Here is a 20,218-nt window from a genome sequence, read left to right on the forward strand (position 1 = left end):
AGTGTAAAAAATGAAATCTTTTTTCAATGTTTTCTCAACGAAATTGTTTCAGTGTTTTTTCAATGAAATCCGGATTTGTTAAGGACTAAATAAAATTATGGTATCTCTCAATTTTTTTTAGTACTTTTTTTACATCAATATTTACTAAATATGTTACTCTAAGTATCACAAGTTATTTTGTCACTATTATATATTAAGGGTGTTGACAAATTAATTTTCATTAAGTTATTTATATACCTGCAAATATCTTACCAGAATAATTATATATCAATACCATCAATTTAACAGTAATAAATTACTCTCATAACTAAACTAATTTATTTATTAAGCACCAAAAGAAGTATTAAACTCAATAAGATTAATTTAGAAGTTAAAAAAACTTATTTAACCTTAGATTATTTAACTTTTTCCTATATTTGAACAAATTTTACCTTTTATTTATATTAGGTAAAATCTTTTTCATTCTAATATATGCTATGGGGTACCTTTTTTTTTTTTAGTCTTTATAACTTTGGCCTATAAGAACTAAAAGAGATTGAAATTGATGTGTATAAATTAAAGGAAACTAAAATTATATATAGGTTCTAAATAAATAAAAAATCATATATATAAACTAAAGTAAATTATTTTTAATTATATAAGCCAAAAAGAAAAATGATCCCTTTTAATTCTAATAAATATTATTTTTAATGTCTCAATGAATTTAAAAACGTCACATATTAAAATACGTAAGACTTAATTACTTTTTTTAGTTTTATTATTTATTACATTTTGCTTAATTTGGCATTAAAATATTACTCAAACAAGCTAATTAATTTTTAATTAATTTTGAAATGTGGTAATATTTCATTAGAACGAGATACTATTAAATCTTAAAAGATCAATTTATTATGTTTTTAAAACTAAAACTAAAAGACTTGATTTAGTATATTTTATTAATAAAAAGATTAATTTGAGAAAAATAAATAAAGTATATAGAAAATCATTAATCCAAAATATTAAAAGTCTACATATGAAAACTAAAAAGAATTAAAATGCTTATATATAGAGAGACTAAAATAAATTCATTTAGAGAAAATGAAAAGTGAAATTCGTAGCCTTAGAAAGAAATTTTGTAAGTAATGTAACAGTAATAAAGTCGATTATTTTTATCAGATTCCAAAATCTGTGTGTATTTTTTTAAAAAAATTTGAAATTCGATTATATATGGTTTAAACATTCCATTGGTCCTAATATTTGTGTGGAAATCTTAATTCGGTCCTCATGTTTTGAACTGTCTCAATTAGGTCATAATTTTTGTAAAAATGCACACATTTTACCTCAATCGTTAACTGATCTCAAACGACGTTAAGTTTAGCTTACGTGGTATGTACTAGTTACGCAAGTTTTCCGGTGACTTTATTTTTTGAGCCGACGAGATAATTTGTGTAAAATCCCTGCTTCTTAGAGAGATGAATAAAATCCCTCATTTAAATAAACTAAATATGCTTATTTTAAAAAATAATTCATATAATTACATAATACATGTCAGCATGTCCTCTGGCTACCACGTCGGTTAAACTTAACGCCGATTGAGATTAGTTAACGATTGGGGTAAAATGTGTGCATTTTTACAAAAATTATGACTCAATTGAGACAGTTCAAAACTTGAGGACCGAACTGAGATTTTCACACAAATACGAGGACCAAGAAGGGATTAAGTCAACACGTCAGCATACCACGTCAACTAAACTTAAAGCCGTTTGAGATCAGTTAACGGTTGGGATAAAATGTGTACATTTTTACAAAAATTATGACCCAAATGAGACAGTTCAAAACTTGAAGACCGAACTGAGATTTTCACACAAATATTAGAACCAAGGAAGAGTTTAAGCCATTATATATAAATATTTTTTTATTTTTCAGATTTTGAAATCCATGTATATTTTTTTAATTATTAGATTTTGAAATTTATTTAAATGTAAATTTCTTTTCTTTTAAATTGTGAAATATGGTTTTATTTTAATATGTGAAATCTGGTTATTGCGAATTATCAACTCTTGTTTTCTTACTTTCTGATTATATTCTTATTCGACTTAAATGCAATCATTCATGGGAACTATGAAAAAATTACACTCAAAATTGAGAAAAAGTAAGAACTTTGTTCCAAACTTAGAAATACCAAAATAGATGGACGCAAACATTCACTCATATTACGTTTCAAGCTCAATAAAGTATAAAAGAGAAAGTAATATTACCATGATTTTCCCAATATTGTAGTTAAGAAAATTAAGAAACAATTTGTTAGTAACTGTTTGCTTTCATATATATCATACTGTAGTCCATTCTGTTATGTTCATTCAGAAAATTATATCAGAATTATTGTGAAGAAACTCTCAACTTTCCACAATTCTCAAGTTTCTTTGAACATGGTCGGCATAGACATGTGACATTTTCTCAACATATATCTTTCACCATTAACAAAAAGAGTTATAATTGAAGTCATGCTAATTTTTTTTTAAAGCTTTATTTTTCCCCTGTTCCAAAAGATTGCAGATATTAGTCAATTAAAAAAAATCCGAGCAACTTTGAAATTCCACAGATGTCTGATATTTCAGACTTGTTAATGCCGAACGAACCATTAAAATAAACGTCATTTTTCATCATTAGTAAGCTAGACAAACTAAACTTTCATCATAAGTTAGCTTGACAAACTAAACGAGAATTTTGTAACAGATGATTTCTACCATACTACAGTAACATTGCATTTACAGTCCAAACGCTCATATATATTCATAAATTCATGAACCCTGCCAACAAACCATCAGTCACACAACCAAATTGTCACACTTGCAGCTTGCGAAGAAGAGCAGTCTTGAGCAGAACGAAGGTTGATGTAAGCAAGTTCAAGTGAGAAAGGGCGTGGAAAAGAAGCCAAAATCTCGGGTTTACAGGATGTCTGTCCTCTGTTCTTGTTTGTCATTCCATTGGGGAACAAAATGGTACAAAGCAAGTCCAACATTAACTGGATCTGATTTCTTTCTAACTTGAGAAAAATACAGTTTTAGTTTTTAAACTTCCGGTTAACTATGGTTTTAGACCCTATGCTAATAGAAGCATTGACTTCGATAGTTCAAATGTCCTTAAGACCCTACTGATGACGTCCTGCACTCTGCACTCCATGAGTGCATACAGGCCGGCTTGGTTCAACTGACGTTGTGGTGAATGGAGGTGGTAGGTGAGGATGATTTCTATAACGGTTAGCCAATTCTAGGGAAGGGGCCAAAGGATACTAGAGAACTCTAAAGAGATGAAAGATTCTAGAGACATCCAAGTCTTGAATAACTACATTCTAGCACATGCCCTATTTTGACACCAGAATTTAGATCAGTAGACAAGTGGCACTTCACCCAAGCAAAGCCTAACAGGAAGCAAAGGGAGCCCAGCTACGACTAATAACAGGGGGAGCTTGGTTGTGACCGAACATGGGAGGAGCTCGACTGGTAGCGGGGGGAACTCGACCTGACACAAGGGGAGCTTGACTCGTAGCAAAGGGAGCTCGACCTGACACAGGGGGAACTTGGCTCGTAGCAAAGAGAGCTCAACTGAACACAAGGGGAGCTTGGCTTGTAGCAGAGGGAGGTCGGCTGATAGCAAGGAGAGTTCGGCTGGTAACAAGGCGAGCTCAGCCGAACGCGAGGGGTGCTCGATTGGTAACAAGGAGAGGTCGGCTGATAGCAAGGAGAGTTCAACTCACAGCAAGGGGAGCTAGGCCGGACACGGGGGGTGCTCGACTGGTAACAAGGGGAGGTCGACTGATAGCAAGGAGAGCTCGACTGGTAGCAAAGGGAGCTCAACCGGACACGAGGGGAGCTCGACTAGTAGCAGGGGGAGTTCGGTCGAACATGGGGAGAGCTCGACTGGTACTAAGGGCAGCTCGACCTGATGAGAGAGGAGCTTGGCTCGTAGCAAAGGGAGCTCAGTCTGACACAAGGGGAGCTTGGCTCGTAGCAAAGAGAGCTCGGCTTGACGCAAGAGGAGCTTGGCTCATAGCAAAGAGAGCTCGGCCTGACACAGGGGGAGCTTGGCTCATAACAGGGAAGATCGGCCGAATGCGGGGAGAGCTCGATTGGTAGCAAGGGAAGCTTAGTCGAACACGGGGGAGCTTGACAGGTAGCAAGGAGAGCTCGGCCGGACATACGAGGAGCTCGCCTGGTAGCAGGGAGAGCTCAATTGGACGCGAGGGGTGCTCGACTGGTAACAAGGGGAGGTCGGCTGATAGCAAAGGGAGTTTGGTTGATAGTAAGGGGAGCTCAACCGAACACGGGGGGTGCTTGACTAGTAGTAGGGGGAGCTCGACCTGACGCGAGAGGAGCTTGGCTCGTAGCAAAGGGAGCTCGGCCTGAAACAAGGGGAGCTTAGGTCGTAGCAAAGAGAGCTCGGCCTGACGTATGGGGTGCTAGGCTCATAGCAAAGAGAGCCCGGCCTGACGTAAGGGGAGCTTGGCTCATAGCAGGGGGAGATCGATCGAATGCGGGGAGAGCTCGATTGGTAGCAAGGGAAGCTCAGTCGAAAACGAGGAGAGCTTGACTGGTGGCAAGGAGAGCTCAACCGAACATACGAGGAGCTCGGCTGGTAACAAGGAGAGCTCAATCGGACGCGAGGGGTGCTCGACTGGTAATAAGGGGAGGTCAACTGATAGCAAGGGGAGTTTGGTTGATAGTAAGGGGAGCTCGACCGAACACGAGGGGTGCTCGACTGGTAGCAAGGGGAGATCGACTGATAATAGGAGGAGCTCGATCGAACACGGGGCGACCAACACGTGTGGAGCTCAACTGGTAGCAAGGGAGGTTGGCTAATAGCAGGGGGAGCTCGAGTGAACACCGGGGGATATCAAATCGAACACGTGGGGAGCTCGACTGGTAGTAGGGGGAGATCGGTCCAACACAAGGGGAGCTCGGCACAATCAACCTGACAACTTATAAAAAAGAATATGAAAGGAAAACCTATACAACTTTACATTATTTGTCTATTTTAGAAACAAGGAAACTAAAGTTCGTAAGACCTTAGGTAATGTCATCACTATACTATCAAATTATTAAATTGAGATGTGTTTGATTCCAATAGTTTAAAAGAAAAATAATATACGTTTCGATGTAAGTAGAGGCTAAATTCTTTTTCTTGAAGTACAAATATCAAATGCATTGACTTGTTGCACAAGGACTAAGACTCCACACCGAATGTACAAACACTAAAAGCACATTTTTTGCAGCACGATTATGAAATAGATCAAGCTATTGTTTAAGAACAAAATAAAGTTTCTCAAGAATAAACAAACTAATTATAAAAACAAGAAAGAAAAAAGAACTAGCCCTTTGCTTCTCAAGAATGATTCCTTTTTGAAAAAGAACAAACCTCTAAATCTCACCCATTGGAGTAAATATTTAGTTGTTGTGCAACATTTGGGAGTCATATGAAGAGAGTAAAGGAAAAATACACTTGTAAATCCAAGTATCTACATCTAAAGAGAAGAAATGGGAACAAAGTAAAAAACAATAGTCCATACAGATGATGTCCGAGTGAATTCTACAGTTTAGTATACATCAAGGAAACGCAAATAACTAAATAAAATAAAAATTTAGCTTCAACAGCCCAGTCTCCAATAGGGTCCAAGGGCTCTATTTTGGCGAATTTGTGAAGATAAATGGCCCATTTAGTTACAAAAACAAGGGTAAACAAGTTTAAAATTGAACTTAGTGATAAAGTAGAAAGATAGAAAAAAAGAAAACCGAACTTTTGCTTCTAGAATTTAACTTCTCCTTACTATATTTCTTTCACTTTCTTTCCAGTAATAAAAGATATCTAGAATTTAACCTCTCCTTACTATATATTTCTTTCACTTTTATTTTCTTTCCTTCTTCTTACTTTCTAACCAAATCCACAAATCCACAAATGTGATAACACAGCAGGTCCTTGGAGTACGACTTACCATTGATTTACATTATTAGAAGATAGTAGTTGAGTACAAACATATTTTAAATAAAAGTATAATCTGAAGTTGGGTACATAGAGGAGGGTGGATTAAAAGAGGGGGGGAAAAAAATCTAGAAATCCGTTTTCCCAGGTTCCCTTCACCAAAAGTCCATCAGAAAAAAATAAACAATTAGCACTGTAATTATGTGTAAAACATGTGCAGAAAAACTTAACCACAGAATAATTAAGCAGAGCTAAGATTAAGAGTAAATAGAACGGTGTTTACCCAGACAAAGCAAGAGAGCAGAAGGTGTTGGTGATATAAAGGTCCTCTTCAGCTGAAATCAAATGGAAGAACTCGTCAACTTTATCTTCCTTCACAACAGTTTCAAACGAAAACAGTGTATTGTTGTTTTCATTTTAAAATAGGCATTGAAATTGGAAGATGCATCGAAAATGCAATGCAATGCAATGCCTATTTTAAAAATGAAAATAGGAAAACCCTATTTTCATTCGAAAGGGATGCAGTGAGAAGGTAGGCAAGGCGGTCTTCAATTTGATATCAGGTGAGGAGGACAAGTCGCATAGCCACATCGTCTCCTTCTCCTCCAACAGATGCAAAACCCGAAACACTCTCTTCAGATCCCATCTCATCTAACTTTCTGTAGTGTTCTCTTGTTTCTACATCCACATACCATCAAAATAAATAGCCTTCACAGCCGCTTCATTACGTCAGCCCTAATCTTCAATTCTAATTTTTTCCATTACCTTCAACTTATATATATAACTACATCAGTTAAAATTTATTTAATTAATTAACTTCAATTATTAATATATTTCTAGATTAACTTATAAAGCCCACACATACAAACATTGGACTTTTAAAATTTATACACTAAACCCTTTCCTTATTTTCATTATTTTAGTTAAAGTGAGGCGGCACAAATTTTAAAAAATTGAGTAATTCTTGAAATATATTGATTTCATCGGTTTATTTCAAACATTTTTTTTTATAAATGATCATTTTTCTTTTAAAAGATTGGTTTCCATATTTAATACATTTTCAATTCCTTTTAAAAATTAAATTTGCTAAAGTTGTATAAAAGAATAAAATGCATCAATAAATTATTTTTTATTAAAAATACTTGGCATTCTTTTAACATTTCATAAAAAGTAAGAAGAATTAAAAAATTTTAGATTTTATTTTATAACAATTTTTAATACGTATTGAGATTATATTTTAAATCTTTAAAAATTAATTCACTGAAAACAATAATGTTACTTCACATTCTGATGCACAATAAATTTGTCATTTTGTACAATAATAGTTTTTAAAGTTATAATATTGATTAATAATATGTACATAATTATTAAACTAAAATTCTAATACAGTTAAACACCACATTATTCATCTTAATTAATAATTGTCTCTACTGTAATATATAATTTAGTACAAATAAAATCCAAAATTGCAGCAAATGTTACTGTACATACAGAAAACATATTCCACCAAGATTATAATTATAATGTGAAGCAAAAAGACTAGTTCTGTAAACCTAACGACGTCTCTCTATTTATCGAATGGAAGAAAAGTTAAACAATAATACTTATCTCTTTTTGCAAAAAATGAAATAATTTTAATTTTTTCTTAATTAAGTGATATTTTCACTCAATTTTATTTCTCTTTTGTTTTCCTCGTTTCCCTCGTTTTCTTTCATTTTCCTGTCTTATAATCCAGAAAGAATATGTCTCTCAAATTATAGTTATCAGGGAATAAAAACAAAATTGCTAACTTTTCTGGTAAACTCGCAGCAAATGAAATATATGCAAATGTTTGCAAACTTCGCCTTTACCCTATAATAACTTATATAAATGACAACTTTTATCAACTTAATCATCTTATTGAATAAAATAATATGGAACATATTAAAGAAATTAAATAATTTAAAAGTTCATGAAGATGTGATATAATTATAATAATGGTTTTTTCTTATATATAATAAATAGTAAATTGTTTATAAAAATAATGTGAAGGACAAACATACAAATTAATTTAATTCTATGAAAAATATAAACTAGCCATTATATGAAAACTTTCAATCCAAGTTAGATTAGTAAAATTTACTTTTCATAAAATGCTGATAACAGTATATATGTTTGTCGAGACTAACACTTCCTGTCAACTAATCCCATCCTAATTACAACTCCAAAAACATTTATTACTTTCTAAGTGGCCACTAGGGAGAAAGATTCAATAACATACTGTCTCCACGATACTCGGCAAAGAAAAAAACACCATTCCAGAGTATTCCACATCATTTAGATATCTCTCGGTGGCCATTCATACTTACCTTTTTATTGTGGCTACATTTGGACACTTGCCAAGAGTATTCCACAGAATATAGTCCCCAGAAGTAACCTGCGTATGACCAGAAATAATAAAAGACATGAATAGAGATATCACTCACCGAAAGGAGCACAAAGTTTAGGGAGATTTATCATTTATCATATTCAGTGGGTTAGCTTAAAGTATGAATCAGCAGTGATCCTACACAATTAAATATATAAATAAATAAATAAATATATATATATATATATATATATATATACCTGAGTTGAAAACTCCATAGGTGCTTTTACAGCTGGATAGATGCCCACCTACAAAATAATCAAATTTTCAGACAGATAACAAAAGGGAGAAGGAGAGGATTCCAAAGTGTAAAAAAATTCGGTATGGTTAGATCAGTCCTCTTCTTCATATATATTTTGAAGAAAAAATAGAGATTCCATGGAGAAATAAGAACAAATACGATAAATAAACTACATAAAATGGCTGTGGAACAGCAAAAAAAAAAAAAAGAGCGTGGAAACATAAGTTAATAATCAATTATATACTAAACTAAAATAGCATAAATTTTTTAAAATGAATCAATGTTGGATCTAAATTGCTTTAAAAATGGCAGCAAAAATAGATTTGCAGACTCACAGATTTAGGATCGACGGCAATTCCAGATACTGATGCCCCAACAACCTTGAATGATACCTGTAATAATGAAAATATTAATATGATAAAATATAATGTCTACGGAATTACAGACTTAAACACACTTTCAAGATATGTAGTATTAGTCTAATGAAATTCATATCTATCAATTTTAAGACAGTTTAACCAACATAAAGTCAATTTTCTATAAAGCTTTAACAGAACAAGGGTCAACTGCACATTTATTATATGGCCAACTAACATAATAGTAATTAGTTACGAGGATGGGTGCATTCAATTTAAAGAACATAAAAGTATAACCAGATAAAGAGAAGCCAACCACGCATTCCGCGAGGGCATGAACTAATTGATAATTGGTAAACATGGTAAGATTATCAAGAAGTGCCAAGACTGGCACAGACAGCTAACACAAGAAAGAAAATGATAGATCAAAAAATAATTAATAGATAAATGAGTAGACTATTACATAAGAAAGCACTAAATTACACAATATGCCAACAGCTATATGTTAGAGAAGAAACAAAATTCATAAAAGCCCAGTATTCCTAGTTAGATCACATCACGCAGGAGAAAAAAAATTAAAAATTTCAAATAATGAAAAATCTTGTAAAAAAATTAACTAATAGAATATTTAAGAAATTAGAAAAAATGTGAAAAAGTAAATTACAATTTTTATTGTTAACATTATTATTGGACAAGAGTTCTAGTTATGTTAGAGGTCCAATCGGGCTAGGTTTGTGTGGGTGTACTGTATTTGTTTATGGCCCACAGTAGTAGTAGAAATGGGAATATTCTGAATCCTATTAGTTTATTATATTTTTTCTTTCCTCTTCTCTATCCAATTCCTAAATTTCAGCACTAAGAATCTGATTATATGACACGGAAATATAACCAAAAGCATCAACTAATGAAAACAAAAGAAAAAAAGTAAGAAAAATCAGTCAACAAAAAATGCAAATTCATTAAACTCTTAGAGATAATGTGGATGCCTTGGTCAAAGATCAAAATGAAAATGAGAAGGTGCGTACTTTAGCATAATTGTATGCCTGCCAGCAAAATGGCTCCTCTAAATCAACTGGAGGAAGATCCTTATTCATTTTCTCCATCAAATGTTCTTCGTTAACCATGTTACTAGCATTATCTGCCTCATTATCACTATCCTCGTCAGCATCGATTCCAAAGGATGACATGGAGGAAGACAACCTTTGGTTTTTCCATGGTGCGAACTTGACAGTTCCAGGGAAGGTCACTTCAATACTTTTTCCAGTCAGTCCTCGGCCACTTGTCACAATTTTCCATTCAACAGAGTGCTCTGAAGTTGAAACTGTTCCCACAGAAGGAGTCCCATCCAAAGACACAATCCTCCTCCTAGGAAAGGGCATAGTCACGGTACAGAACTCCATCGTCAAAGGGGCCTTATATCCTTCCATTAAATGTAACTTGAATAGAAATGCGCCTTTGTCCTCAGAAACCATAGACAACTGATAGAATCCCTTTAAGGGGGGTCCAAGGGCACAAGTTGCCTGATAACGCATCAACACAAAATTACCTAACGGTGGAGAAAACATCACACCTTGCTTGTCCAAACCTTGATCTGAAACTTGAGCACAAGGATGATATGATAAAACTTCAAGGCTTGCTCTTTGCAACCCACCCAAGGGAAATGACACATCTGGCAACCCTTCCAAATCAGCTCGACAATTTATTTGACCAGAAACTGATATAGAATCTGGAATTTCATCTCTGTCATACAGAGCGGCGTGAATAGTCTCATGAATGGTAAACAATATTCTCTGCTTTCCTTTGTATAAATATGGTTTCCAAGCTGGCTGCTTTTGGTCCGAAGGAGGCAAATCCGTTGCAGAAAAACCATTGGACTTTATAGTAAAAATATTGGAATAATTAAGGTCCAAGGGTGTGCCTGTATAAAAATGTGCATTGATAGAATAAATTTACAAGCAATAGGTAACTGACAGCTTACAAGAAAATCCACTACAAAAATATGAGATGAGAAATACCATAATAAAAGGTACCAACCAAAGGGCATTGAACTACTGATAAATGTTCTGAGTGCATCTTTATCCAATGGCCTAGACCCAATTTTTGGAGCATCGGCTGTAATTGATCCTGGTACAGATGTACTTGAAGGGGATGAAGAAGCAACAGGTGGAGTTACAGGTTTTGCCCTGGAAGAAATGCCTATACTACCAGTGAGTGAATCAAAAAGCCCTCCAACAGAGGGAGCTGCACTTACAATCACTTCTGGTTCTATGGTGTCGCCGGTAATTAAGTCCCCAATAGCATGCGCTACCATAAAAGCCCTATGAAAATGAAAGAAAAAGAAGAACAAGATCTCTAATTAAAAGCACATACTATGAAATAAAATCCCAACATCATCATACTGTAAACGAACTCTCTAGGGTGATGATACTACAAGTGTAATCAATTAAGATACATCCCAAAAAACATACATAGAAGCTGCAATGTAGAAGCACCAACTATTGCAGGCTTCTTATATTTCGAAACAATACAAGAAAGTGCGGAAATTAACGAAAACTGAAGCCATATTCTCACCCTCTACCCTGACCTTAAAGGGAAAGGTGTGAAAGGCCCATGAAATCTGCCAATACAAACTGAACAAAACCTCATTATAAATACCATTCCGTGGCACATTTAAAAAATGTTCAAGTAAATGTTTTTAAAATCACTTTCACGTTGACTCAATAAATATTTGAGAAATAGAAAAAAAAATCAATAATAATAACAACAAACCAACCTAAACCAACATGTAGGAGATGATTTTCTAGTCAGGAATGTTAGTGCCATTTGCAACTAACTTAACATACCCTGTTACCGATGGAAGATCCAACAAGAGGGAAGACAAGCCATCATCCATGCCAAGAGCAGTTCCACAATCAGATCTTTTACACAACCTTGCATATGCCTTTAAATGCCTAGGCTCAACCATTGGTAGAATAAGTATACTGTAAAGGCCCCTCGTGTGCAAGATTAAAGGCCACAATAGATTCTTAATGTCCTCCTCTTCTTTGTTAATATAAAGACCGACAACATGACGAGTGATGGGATCATCCACCCAAGAATCTGATCCCAGAGTTGAATTACTCTTGCGTATCCCAAATCCTCGCGCAGATCCCTCCCTAAACAAAAGCAGTAAAGTCACCCGAGAAAATGGTGAGTGAAAAAAAAAATATGATGATTGCAACGAGATTTGTCTGATTGAGTAAGCCGTTTACCCCCTTGGCCTCTTAATAATGAAATCGAAATCAGAAATTGGAGTGTATAGAGTGAAATGCGAGGAGAGAGAGAAGAAAGTAAAGCAACCTATGCTTTCGGTCGAGAAAGGCATCAGTGAGGTCGGAGTTAGTGGGTAAGGAAGTGAAGAGTTGATCGGAGTCATTGCCGGCGTTGCAAGCAGCTCGCCAACGCTTCTCCACCACCGGAAACTTCCTAATGCATGAAAAGAATGAGAAATTGAATGTATTTGCATAGAGCGTGTTAAGAGTTGGAGCGGAGAGAAGGAGAAGGTACCTTGAGAAAACGACAACGTCGAGGTTGTTCAGAATCCATATAGCTCTGATTTTGCATCCACTGGACATGGTTGCCACTCCGATCGTTCATTCCTCCACCACGCACCGCTCCTCTATATTCTATTCAATTTATCCCATCAACTTAAATTAAGAACCCATAAATCAGATACAAATTATTCCATCAAGAAACCTTGGTAACACTTCTTGAATTTTATAAATTTGAGTATTTCTTTAAATAATATTTTGAGATGTAGTTGCAATTTCTTTTAAACTATTCATTACCTATAATTATCACATGGACTATTAAGTCATTCATTTTTATAAAACATTTTTCATATGTAATATTGAATCAATTATTAAAACTTTAATTATAAGTCATTATAGTTTTCTATAATTATAAAAAAAAAATGTCTTTAAAATTTTAAGAATAAACAATAATTTGTCTATTTAATTCATAATTTAGTCACATAAATCCCTTTGTATTAATATAAAGATCCTCAAATAATTATTAACTGAAATTATCATATGGGTTTGACAAAATTAGCTTATAAGCCAGGTAGTTTCCGAGCCGCTAATTGATAAAATCCTAACTTCATAAATTAGTTTAGGGTTTACTAAATTAAAAGTAGTTGATTAATTATTAAATTTGAAATAACATGTTTAACCACATTCTCTTGTACAAATAAAATTATTTTTTTAGACAAAAATATATTATGAAATTATGATTTTAAAATTTTGAAAATAATCATATTTTTATTAGATACTTTAGTTCTTACATTTATTCTTTAAAAGTCATATGTTTTTATATGAATAAGAAAATTTTAGTTAAGTTAATTGATTTAACGAATGTTAATCAAAATTATCTTTTATTTAATTTGTAAATTTTTAATTTTTTTATCCATCAATTTCAATTATTATTATTTTATTGAATTTTTTTAGCTTAGTAATTTCAAATTGCCTAAAATAAACTAGTTTAGGATACTTCAGCAATCCATTTTATATTTGTCCAACTAAACCCATTCTATGTCCCAGAAACAAACCACTAACTTCTAAAAGGCATTTGACAACTTGGGTTAAATGATGTTAACAAAAATTATCTTCTGTATATTTAAAGGAAAAGATAGTGAGTGTCAAATGTGAGTAAAAAAAAATTAGTGTTAAATTACTACCTTCTAAAAATAGTTTTTCAGCTTTAAAATCAAATAGAAATTTCGAAAATGGGGAGGATTGCCCTACCATCACGAGGAAAATTGAAACATAGCCTCTTCTGTAAGCCTCGCCTAAACAAAATTCCAGTAATTATGGCATTCCTCCTTGAACGAAAGAAATAAACAACTTAAAAGAATAATAATACTTAAACAACATTTTTTTTACAATATTTGAACATCATTTACATGTCGTTATATAATTGATCCATGATAATATTTATGATTATTATTATTGATTGTGAAATAATTTTGAACCAATCACATCATGAAAAAGAATATTGGCTAAGTATCATTATCCCAACCGAAATCACCATTTGTTTCATCAAATATGATAAAATAGAACAATTTGCAATCTACATTTGATAATATAAACAATGGGTGTTCTCACATTAAATTACGTACACCACTAGGTTGTATGCATATTTCAGCAAAGATGATACAGCACAATCACATAAAATGTTCGAATACCATAGCATTGCTAAAGTTTATTGATCCTGAACGCTGTAGTCATCAGATAAACTGCGGCGTCTGGATGGGGTTAGTAGGCGAGTATAGGAGGGGGTACGGGAGAAATGGAATGGAAAATATTACAGAAACCATGCACAAATCCATACTTCAACAAAGAATCCAAAATCCAAGAAAAGAACAAGATCACTCTGAGGACAATTGAGGCTTATTACTTGGAGAAGTAACATGAAATCAAACCTCTGGTTTTGCCTATAACAAGGTTTCTCCGCAACTTCTTAAATCAATATCAGTTACCCTCTTTATAAACCCAGAGACCAAGCTACTGCAAACATTTTTTATCTAAACCTTTGGTTTCTACACTATTGATACTCATAATTACAATTCCTGTAAAGGAGGGCACCTTAATTTGCCTCATCCTCCGCACCCATTAGATTAGACTGAGTTGCCAGCAGCGTTTTGCTATATTCACAAATCAAATAGAAAAAACCTCAAGATCAGAAGATATAAATGTATATGATCTAAAGGTCCACGCACAAGTAGGCAATTATAGAGCCTGCACGTCGCTTTGTCCGTTGGCTAACCTTCCACTTCTCAACCAGGACTTTCTTTATGTTGGGACAACTAGAAACAACGGTGGCCACTCCAGCTGAAGTTATACCAGAGCAATAAACCATTTGACATGACTCCAGCATTGTGCAACTCTTGACAAGATGCGTCAGGCCAACATCGGTAATTTGACGGCAGTGTGAGAGCACTATTTCTTTAAGTAATGTGCAGTTTTCACCCAACGCAGCCATTGCCATATCGCCCAGATTCTGAAATTATAATGAGATATTGAAAAGGTACGGGAAAGTAGAAAGGAAAAGATAATAAATTTCAGAAGGTAATAGTTAGCAGGTTGACTAATTCTCATTATAATGAAATAGTTAGTTATTCCATATGGATATTACATGATTATGTAACGTATATCCAAAAATTGTTTACAGCAAACATCCATGCTAACACATATGCGCAATCAAAAGTTTGCAGGCATGATATATGGTATACGCGGTTCCTAACTGATGGAGTTTGTCATGCACAAAAGTGAAACAACTACGAAATCAAGAAACCAATCCATGCTATTGAAACAAAAAAAATTATGGAAACTTAAAAACATGTGTTTTTGTTATACAAAAGGAGAAACAGAGACGAAAACATACCTGCAGGACACTCACATCTACATGACTGAGTTGAGGACAGCCCCTTGCGATGGATATCACTCCAGCATCTCCTATTTGATGACAACCACTAACATTCAGAGAACGAAGGGAACAGCCCTCAGCTATTGCAATAAGGGCCCCATCCCCCACCCTAACAATTGAATAACAAATATTAAGGTAGAAATTCTCCAGAATAAACAACATTTTGTATGTTCAGAACAATCTAAAGTTCTCACTTCTAATACATTTTACTTACTTGTCGCAGAATCGAATGCTAAGATCTGTTAGAGATGTACAATGCTTGCCAACAGCAATGATTCCCTTGTTCCCAATCTAGTAACAACAAAAAGAGAGCAACGAGCAAACATATAAAACTTATCCTAAAATACTTAATTAATGAACCGTAAAAACTAGGTTGCATTATGTATCACGGTATATAATAGGGATCTGTCATTCACATATATTTTTAAGTACTACCCATTCAAAAAAATTTCCTATATTTCACTTCTCTTTCTCGAGAGGGTAAAAAGCAAGTAAATAATGTAACCATATAAGATGAGGGACAGTTAAAAATGAGTAAAGCAACAAAATAAATCATGGAAACACGTAGCAAAGATGCACAACAGATAGTATGTGGCCTTAAATTTAAGAGGAACACTACATTATTTCGCTTGCTTGATTAATTGGAATAATATATCTCGGGAACAAAAGAATTGATGTCATTCATGCCAGCTTCTTAAGAACAACATAATCTTGAAGTTGTTACCTTGTAACATCGACGAATATGAAGTTTCTTTAGATTACGGCAGCCACTAGCTATACTACACATGGCATCATCACCAATGCTTGAGCAATCTACCAAGTGAAGAACGTGCAAGAATTTGCACCCCTGCCCCACCTCAAGAAGGCTAACATCACCTATTCTATGGCAGTAAAGCAATGCTAACTCAGTGAGATTCCTGTACACATTAAAAAGTTGGGATTGGAATCCTATTGTAAGACAACGGAAATAATTCAAAACTTTTGCAACTTGTGCCATCAATAAAGGATAACCCGAATATTAGGAGCTAGCATTCCTGCGTAAATATTAATAGGAAAGAAATGTGAGTTAGTCGGCTACTGTTAGTTAGAATATAATGGCTACGGGTCAAATACCTACAAATTAAGCATGACTTTGGTATGTTTTGGACAGACTGGAAAAATAATAACTGAAGCTCTTGGTTTCTCTCTGTTCAACTCTCTTCTTCCCTCTTCCGCTCTTTCCTTCTACTTCTTTCTCCTTCCCTCCTAAATGCTGTATCAATGGCCTCAAGAGCCTCACTCTCCAGGACTACTGGCCCTGAATCTTTCAACTCGTGAGAACAAAAACATGATGACAGGCAAAAATGTGTGAAATGGAAGACTATCATTCAAATTGATCAGAGGCTTACAGTGGTCTTTAAACTACAAGAAATGGTGAAGATGAAATTCCCAAAATTTCAAAGGGCCGCTTGGATAATTGAGTCTGAAGGATTCCTTGAGCTGGATGAAACTCCCAATGACATGAAAGTTAAGAAGGCAGGCACAGGGCAGGATGATAAAGCATATGAGCAAGATTCAGGCTAGGACCAGTACATCAATATCTTCATTTAGAAATTGCGCATGAGGCCAACAGAGAAGATTCTATGCCTATGTGACAACAAGCCACCTGGCAGAATTTAATGCACTTCTGTAAACCTGGCTTGTTTGAAATGTTTAAATGGCTGGTCTGCAGGAGGAATATGCTGTCGTAGGCTGAGAGGAAAATGTTGACCAAGAGAACATGAGAGTTACAGGGCTCTAGGCAGCGGTAATACCTTAGCAAATACACAAAAAATAAGTAGAGGTCCAACAAGAGCACGCCTGTGGGAAGTGAGTCCCAGTCAATAGAGAAGTCACCAACAGATATCAAAAAATTCTTCAAAAACGTTGGAAGCTTTAATTGCAGAAGAAGACAAGCACGGGGCAAAATTTTTACTTTTACGCCAGTAGCAAGGATACTAACAGGGTCATCATTGATCATATGAGCAAGAATGCTGTATGGTCATTTTGTATCCATATACAGCAGCCACAATAGCTCAACTCTACTCATTACATGGAGCACTAGTCGAAGTAACCATTGAAAGGGATCCTATTTGAGTATTTTTTTGAAGATGTTCTTGAAAACTTTAGAGATTTTACAGAAGTTATCTTCCTCTTACCATCCCATTTGAAGTTTAAAACCCTAGAGGGCACAGATCCTCTTTTAAAACCCTAGAGGGCTCAGATCCTCTTTTGGTTAAGGATTGATAAGTAAATATGAAGAGGAATGGAATGTAGGTTAGTTTACCAGCTTCTGTTAGTTAGGATTTTATGCTTGTTAGCAGCTGCCAATGAATAAAGCATTACTGTTGTATATTTAAGACAGAATGGAACAATAATAACAAGTGTAAGTTTACTGATCTCTCTTTTTCTCTCTATCCTTTGTGTTCTTTTCTTCCCTGTTTCTTTCTCTGTCTTTCTGTTTCCCTCTCTTATATTAGAAGCCTAAATGTGTAATACCACTATTCCACTAAATTAACTGAAAAGCTACATGTACGATACAACCATTCATGAACTAGAACAAGCAGGAAAAGACCTCAGTGGATCATCGATAAACACATGCCAGGGTTGGTTAATAAATTGGCATTGCAAATTCATCATGCACAACAAAGCCTTCTGCCTCCTATGATGCTTTATTGAGTGAACAGTTAAAGAGAGATCAAATGTATTAAAATGACCCTAGTCGAACTATCAATATGATAAATTACTTGTCATGCGCTAAATTAAATTTATTGGTTCCAGCTATGTTAGATAACTCAACTCAATGAATCCAGGACATTTTCACAAGTAATTTAGCTCAGAGAAAAACATACTGGCAAGATCTCCCAATGTATTCTATCCCCGAAGTTCCAATGTTGTGACATCCATTGACTTCAAGATGTGTAAGTTCCTTGCAACCAGTAGCGATTGCTTCCAGACCCTTGTCGCTTAAAAAGTAGCAATCAATTAAAGTCAAATTCTTTAACTTCTTACATCCATTTCCAATTGCACGCAACCCCCTGGACAAAAGCCATTATTGTAAAAGAATAACTAAATAAAGCAAAAAAAATTCTTACAAGGAAAATGCATATCATATGCAATGATCAGCATGTGAGAAACGATTACCCCCCCCATGTGTGCTACAAACCCATTGCATTTTAAACAAGAACTTTCAAATTGGACAAACTTCGGTGAGTGTCAGAATATATAATAATGTAAGGACATAAATTTGCGAGGAAGCGTGTAAAAGACAAATAAAGCAAGAATTTGTAAGAGAGCAGCTCACTTATCAGTAAATCTCTGAAAACTGTATAGTGCCAATAACTCCAGAGACAGACAGCTAGTACCTACGGCTTTCAAAGCATCGTCTGTGATGTTAATACATTGGAGCTTTAGAACCTTCAAAGCTGGACATCCCTGAGCCACAGCAAGTAGCCCTTTATTGTGGATAAACTCAGAATCCAAGGACAATGTCTCAAGGGAGCAGCAGTTTGATCCTACAGCCTCCATCGAGATATCAGTTATCTTAGCACAAGCCGCCACACCAAGAGATTTCAAAGATTTTCCCACACCTACTGCTAAATCAACCAAACCCGAATCAGTCAAGCCTTCGCAGAAGCGCAGATTCAAATTTTCAAGATGCTTGCAAAACTGTCCAACAGCAGCCAGACCTTGATCCCCGACATAACAACCCTAAAGGAAAACCAGTAATTATAACTAAAAATAGGGCGTATAGAGTTGTAGATATTGAGAGATATTGAGGCAAATAATGCATTCATACAGAAAACAGACATCTAATCTAAATAGCGGTGATTAATTAAATACAGATATTGGGTGAAAGAGAAACGGAAATGAAATTAACAGAAAAAACAACATACTTGTAAGTCCAAGGCTTTGAGAGAACTGCATTTCCGAGCAAAGGATGTCAAGCCATCGCTAGAGACATTAGAACACCAGATTAAGCCCAATCTGTGAAGTTTGGGGAAGCCTTCCCCGAGTGAAGACAAACCAGTATCGGTTAAACAAGTGGATTCGAAACAGCTATCTCTATCGGCGGGCCGTCTCCTTCCCTAAAGAAAACAACGAAATTCCAATTAGAAATGAAGATAAAAATGGAAATGCGAGAATGGAAGGAAGAGAAATGATTGAACGGACGGGTTGGAGGGGAATGGATAGGCGTTCGTCGATGTAGAGGTTTCTGAGACTGGAGAAGCGGGTGGGGAGGAGGTCGAGGAAGAGGTGGGTGGCGCCGATTCGGAGGGTGGCTCGGGTTCGGCGTTCGAGGCGGAACCAGCGGCGGCAAACGAGGGAGCAGGCATCCCGGATAGACTTAGTGTGGAGATGGGAGAATATTTCGACGATTAACTCATCGGGAAGCGAGTTGTTGATCCAATCATGACCTCGCATGATGTGGGTGATCTGTGGAACGGAGAGGGCCAGAAACTGATACGGATGAATGTGTGAGAGAATAGAATATTAGTGATGGAAGGAGATGCCAATAGTATTGTTGGCATTTGCATTGCAGCAAATACAACGGCGTTAAAACTGACCTCCATATGTACTTGTTTGCCCATGTTCTTTGGGATTTCACCCTAATCTAGACACCATCCAATTCAATCCTCTAAATGTTGTTTTTATTGTTATTTTTTTGTATGGGTGGTAATCTAATCGGACTTATTTATTACCGACTGAAAAAATATAGAACTTGATCCGATCCATTATAAATTAATAGGTAAAAAGGATTAAGATAATTCAAATAAT

The 20,218-nt window shown here is 35.1% G+C and overlaps 2 protein-coding genes and 1 long non-coding RNA gene across 6 annotated transcripts; all 3 read right to left on the bottom strand.

The window, feature by feature from the left end:
• Window positions 1-5,847: 5,847 nt before the first annotated feature.
• On the bottom strand, window positions 5,848-6,712 carry LOC111242085. Its single transcript, XR_002668870.1, has 2 exons — window positions 6,239-6,712; window positions 5,848-6,108 (listed from the first exon to the last, which is right to left on the bottom strand). It is a non-coding gene; the product is annotated as an uncharacterized LOC111242085 (long non-coding RNA).
• A 1,346-nt stretch (window positions 6,713-8,058) lies between these two features.
• On the bottom strand, window positions 8,059-12,689 carry LOC106765549 (AP-5 complex subunit mu). Of its 3 annotated transcripts, XM_022784073.1 has the most exons (9): window positions 12,506-12,641; window positions 12,299-12,420; window positions 11,803-12,114; window positions 11,211-11,277; window positions 10,975-11,083; window positions 9,985-10,877; window positions 8,939-8,995; window positions 8,563-8,610; window positions 8,059-8,371 (listed from the first exon to the last, which is right to left on the bottom strand). In XM_022784073.1, exons 1-9 carry the CDS (start codon window positions 12,593-12,595, stop codon window positions 8,300-8,302), a joined length of 1,770 nt encoding a protein of 589 aa, XP_022639794.1. In that variant the 5' UTR covers window positions 12,596-12,641; the 3' UTR covers window positions 8,059-8,299. The 3 variants fall into 3 exon arrangements, with proteins under 3 accessions (XP_022639794.1, XP_014505700.1, XP_014505699.1); XM_014650214.2 differs by having other exon boundaries at window positions 10,994-11,277; window positions 12,299-12,424; window positions 12,506-12,689; XM_014650213.2 differs by having other exon boundaries at window positions 10,994-11,277.
• A 1,407-nt stretch (window positions 12,690-14,096) lies between these two features.
• On the bottom strand, window positions 14,097-20,035 carry LOC106768965 (F-box/LRR-repeat protein 4). Of its 2 annotated transcripts, none has more exons than XM_022784074.1 (8): window positions 19,613-20,035; window positions 19,336-19,527; window positions 18,744-19,150; window positions 18,292-18,405; window positions 16,146-16,338; window positions 15,636-15,712; window positions 15,380-15,530; window positions 14,097-14,995 (listed from the first exon to the last, which is right to left on the bottom strand). In XM_022784074.1, the coding sequence occupies exons 1-8, from the start codon at window positions 19,862-19,864 to the stop codon at window positions 14,699-14,701; spliced, it is 1,683 nt and encodes a 560-aa protein (XP_022639795.1). In that variant the 5' UTR covers window positions 19,865-20,035; the 3' UTR covers window positions 14,097-14,698. The 2 variants fall into 2 exon arrangements, with proteins under 2 accessions (XP_022639795.1, XP_014509867.1); XM_014654381.2 differs by having other exon boundaries at window positions 18,292-18,477; window positions 19,613-20,034.
• Between the last annotated feature and the right edge of the window lie 183 nt (window positions 20,036-20,218).

Source organism: Vigna radiata, chromosome 7 (genome assembly GCF_000741045.1).
Source record: "Vigna radiata var. radiata cultivar VC1973A chromosome 7, Vradiata_ver6, whole genome shotgun sequence".
NCBI classification, from domain to species: domain Eukaryota; kingdom Viridiplantae; phylum Streptophyta; class Magnoliopsida; order Fabales; family Fabaceae; genus Vigna; species Vigna radiata.